At 34.9% G+C, this 4,020-nt stretch overlaps 1 protein-coding gene across 14 annotated transcripts in view; it reads right to left on the bottom strand.

The window, feature by feature from the left end:
* Nucleotides 1-4,020, bottom strand: part of LOC116098755 (putative RNA-binding protein Luc7-like 2) — a 55,712-nt gene that overhangs the window by 50,534 nt on the left and 1,158 nt on the right. For 6 of the 14 annotated variants that reach the window (XM_031381586.1, XM_031381589.1, XM_031381591.1 and 3 more), the window contains one exon: nt 1,634-1,717. The exons of 6 other annotated variants lie outside the window; for them this stretch is intronic. In XM_031381586.1, coding sequence (XP_031237446.1) covers nt 1,634-1,671 — 38 coding nt within the window. In that variant the 5' untranslated portion in view covers nt 1,672-1,717. Of the gene's footprint in view, nt 1-1,633; nt 1,719-4,020 lie in introns of those variants that run through there. 2 more of the 14 variants (XM_031381597.1, XM_031381596.1) reach the window with 2 other exon arrangements.

The following is a 4,020-nucleotide window of genomic DNA, read 5'->3' as shown; positions in this document are numbered from 1 at the left end:
AAAAAAAAAAAAAAAACACAGGAGAAAAACACTACTTGAAATTTTTAATTCAATAATTTTGCAGTAATGTTCTATACAGATGTAGATGTATTAGTTAGGTATTTGTAAACTTGTATTAAGAATAGGTAAATTACTTTCTGAATTGCATTTTCCAAGGTTATTACCTAAAATGACTTTTCTTTCAATTTTCTATGTTGTCACACACTATACAACTGGGTAGCAGTTAAGATTAACATCCTGTATTATTAACTAAGGAAGAATTCTATAGCTCAGTAAAATTACTATTCCAAATAGCTAAAACTATTTAAAAATTTTTATGTATGTTTTTGGTGTTTTGTTGATTTGGCTTTTGAGATAGTGCCTCATGCTGCCTAGGGTAGCCTCAAACTATGTAGCTGAGTGTTGGACACTCCTGATCCTCTTGCCTCCATAGCCAAATGCTAGGATCAGAGGAGAGCCCTATACACAGCAACAATGATCCAGGAACATTGGCCAACATCCCTGTCAGGATACAGAGCCATTAGGGTGCTTTTTTGTCACTCAGAGAAGTTAGAAGGAAGGGTTGTAGTACTGAAGATTGTACATACAGGTCATTGCACATGCCAAGAAGGTGGTCCACCACTAAGATACATCCCCAGCTGTAGGTAGCTTCACTACTCAAAGCTACTCACCATCATGGATGATACCATACAATTTTATCTCTATGATCTACACTTTGGGTCTACGGGTTGGCTTCAAAGGCACATTTGAAGGTACATTATCATTCCTAGTTCATTTTAATCTTTCAGAAATGGTTTGTGCTCCCATAAAAACAATTTTAAAAGCATGGTACCCTTAAAACAACCTTCTAAAATTCAAATTTAGGATGTAATCTAGGTCCAGGTCCTAGGCCTAAGGGTATATAGTTTAGTGGTTCAGAGCTTCCCTAGTATATGCAAAGCCTGAAGTTTGATCCCTATCACTGGGGAAGTGGTGGTGTTCCAGTCCACCTCAATTTAGTTTAATTCACTTTAGTTGTACCTTCCTAACTCTTTCTGGAACCACAGCCAGATATTCATAACCAAACTACATGCTCACAGAGGATTTATGCCAAGGGATATTCTTATAATTAATCCAATCTAGTCAAAATAACCACAGTCCATCTGAGAGTACTACAGTGCTTTCTCTCAACTATCACAAAAACAATTCTCAAAATGTTTCTTAAAATATCCTATGCTACTGTTACCATCTGGAATATGCTCAGGGAAAACAAAATTACCTCTCTCTTTTCTAAGACAAAATTTTTAAATGTAATTTATTTTTAAAATGAGATTAAAATACTAGTAATGGGTATCTACTTGTGATTTTTTTCTAAGAAAAACTAATTATATTTAACATTTTTAGTATAACACAGAAAATTATTTGGCTTCCCATATAACAAATTACAGATTTAATTTGAGGCAAAAAGGTTATATGACTTACCCAAGCTTCTAGTTAGAAACCAGGTCTCCTGAGTCTCAGCCCAGTGTTCTTTTCCTTAACTTATGTCTTATTAGAAAATTCCAAATATAGACAGACCCCCAGTTACATGGGTTTGAGTTACACTGATTCACATATACAAACTTTATATAGTGTGACCAATGTTTCAACTCACGCGGTACCCTGCTTCCATTTATGCAGTATGCCAGGCATCGGCACGATTTTCAGTGGCACACAGGCGGTTGCCACCACCAGGGCCCTAGGCAAAATTGCAAAGAAGGCAAAGTTTGTCTTTGGCCCTCCCATCTCCCTTATGCATTTCTCTCCCACCTCCTGATTATCCTCCCAATGCCCAACCTCCCAATGCCACCAAGCTGCCCTTCTGACTATCCAAAGCGGTCCCACATCATGGACTGCCCTTTCCTGAACTGCCCAGTAATCCAAGTTATCTATTTTACTACCACCACAATTCCTATATCTAAGAATTCTAGTGAGATTTAAGTCACTTAAATGATTAGCTGATTTAAGTAACTGATGATACACTTAACCAACAGACTTAAATCTCCAAGTAATTTAAAAAGGAATTAAGAACCCTTTTTAGAAAAGTGTGTGGGTGCGGAGCATTTGGAAAGGGGGAGCAACATCTTCCCAGAGCCCCAGATTTCTTTATTGTTTCAGATTCCTTCACAAATATACTGTTAAGGGGGTAACTGCCATCTAAGGCACCACTACCCAAAATAGTCTTTGCTGTTTTTATAGCTGTCTGCAAGGACAAACAAAAACCAAAGCTCCTTTAAATACCCACCCTTACCTACCTTTTCCATATCTCTCCCACTTCCTGGGTCCCCAGTTCCACCTCTTAAAGCCAAACACAGTATTTTTGGTAAGCTGTCCCATGTGTATAACACAAGATTTTCCATTGTATGGTTCAAATTACATGGTGCTTCTCAGTGATATACTTATGTTCCCCTATCCCTGAATAATTCTGTTTACTGTTACAAAAAAAAGAGTAATTCTGATTTTATTTCAAGATCCTGAATTACATATTCATTAAATAAGAAAATGTACTATGTTATCTCAAAAATATGTAAGAACTAATATGGGTACCTTAAAAAAGGCTTTCTTTTTGTTTTCTTGAGCTAGGGGTCTCATTGCACTACACCTGGCAAACATTCAATCATTTTTTTTTCCCCACTTTTCCATAAAAGTAGTATTCTTTATTGTTTTTGCTTGAGGGAGGATCTTGCCTTAACTCAGGCTAGCCTGGAACTATGTAACCTAAAGTAGCCTTGAACTCAATGAAATTCTCCAGCCTCAGCGTTCTACCAAACCAAAATTGATGTTTCTTCTGAATCAACACAGCACTGAAAATCAAATCACTTCAACTAAATACTATTGTTAATTCATAAATATGCATTCATTTTTAAGTCCAATTGGTCTGAAGGGTTAAAAAATATTCAGGGACAGACAGGAATATAAATTTAAATAAATAATAAATTTTAAGAATCCAGCTTCTGAGACTACACAGAGAAATTTATAGATATACTACATATTCTACACATTTAACAGTTCAGTTTTGTAATACTAGAGGGGGGCTGCTATCAGAAAATTGTCAGGTCATAGTTACCTTGATCCGACTAACTTCCCAGTAAAATATATAAGGAAATCCTATCTATGCAGAAGATACCAATAATGGCATCAATCCATATTTAAAAGATTACATAAGGTAAGCCTTTACAATTTCTAAAATGTCATTACATAGATTGAACTGTTAAGTTCCTGTATGAAGCCCCTTCTAAAGATCCTCACTTATGATGGAGAAGGAAGAAAGTTAAGACACGTTGCAATTAAACATTCTTACCCAAACATGAAAGGTTAGGTTATTCCAGTGGTGTTTTTAATTAGTTAACTTTCAAGGGATTACTTACTACACACAAATAAACCTTATTTTCTTTCCATTTTTCTCCTCCTCTCTACACAATAAATCTGTAATCCTCCTGTATCTGTCTTTAAGAAAAGTTTCCAGTGGGTTTTTATTAGGACTTAACCTTACACTGAAAGGATGTATTAAGTATTACTAAAAAAAAAAAAAAAAAATTGAAATAGGTTTTATCTTCTCCCGTATTTTTCCAAAAAGAACTCAAGAAAATTCAACAGGATTTACAATTAAGTTAAATTTACATGTCTTTTCTTGTCCAAAACTTGTCCAAAAAAAAAAAAAAAGGCATTTAAATCGCTAAGAAACTTGCCTAAACGAGTTTTTACAAGTCAGGATTTAGACTTGTTTTTTAAGAAAGTGTTGAACTTTAATTTGAAAGTACATTGTTAATTATTCCCAAAAAGCAACATTTCATCATTTTTAGAAAAAAAAAAGAGGATAATCCAACACGTAAATAATTCCCTATAAGGATTCTAATCTGACTGCATTTTTAAAAGCCTTTCAATTCTAATTCAGTGGCATCAAATATCCAAAATGATTCTGTTTCCAGCACATGTAAAATTTGCCAATATTTACTGAAGTCTCTATTAAGTGTTCTAACAAAATGGAGGTCTCTCGGTGGA

The sequence above is a fragment of the Mastomys coucha genome, unplaced genomic scaffold (assembly GCF_008632895.1).
Source record: "Mastomys coucha isolate ucsf_1 unplaced genomic scaffold, UCSF_Mcou_1 pScaffold20, whole genome shotgun sequence".
NCBI classification, from domain to species: domain Eukaryota; kingdom Metazoa; phylum Chordata; class Mammalia; order Rodentia; family Muridae; genus Mastomys; species Mastomys coucha.
The sequence above is the reverse complement of the archived record's forward strand: the minus strand, read 5'-3'. Positions and strand labels throughout refer to the sequence as shown.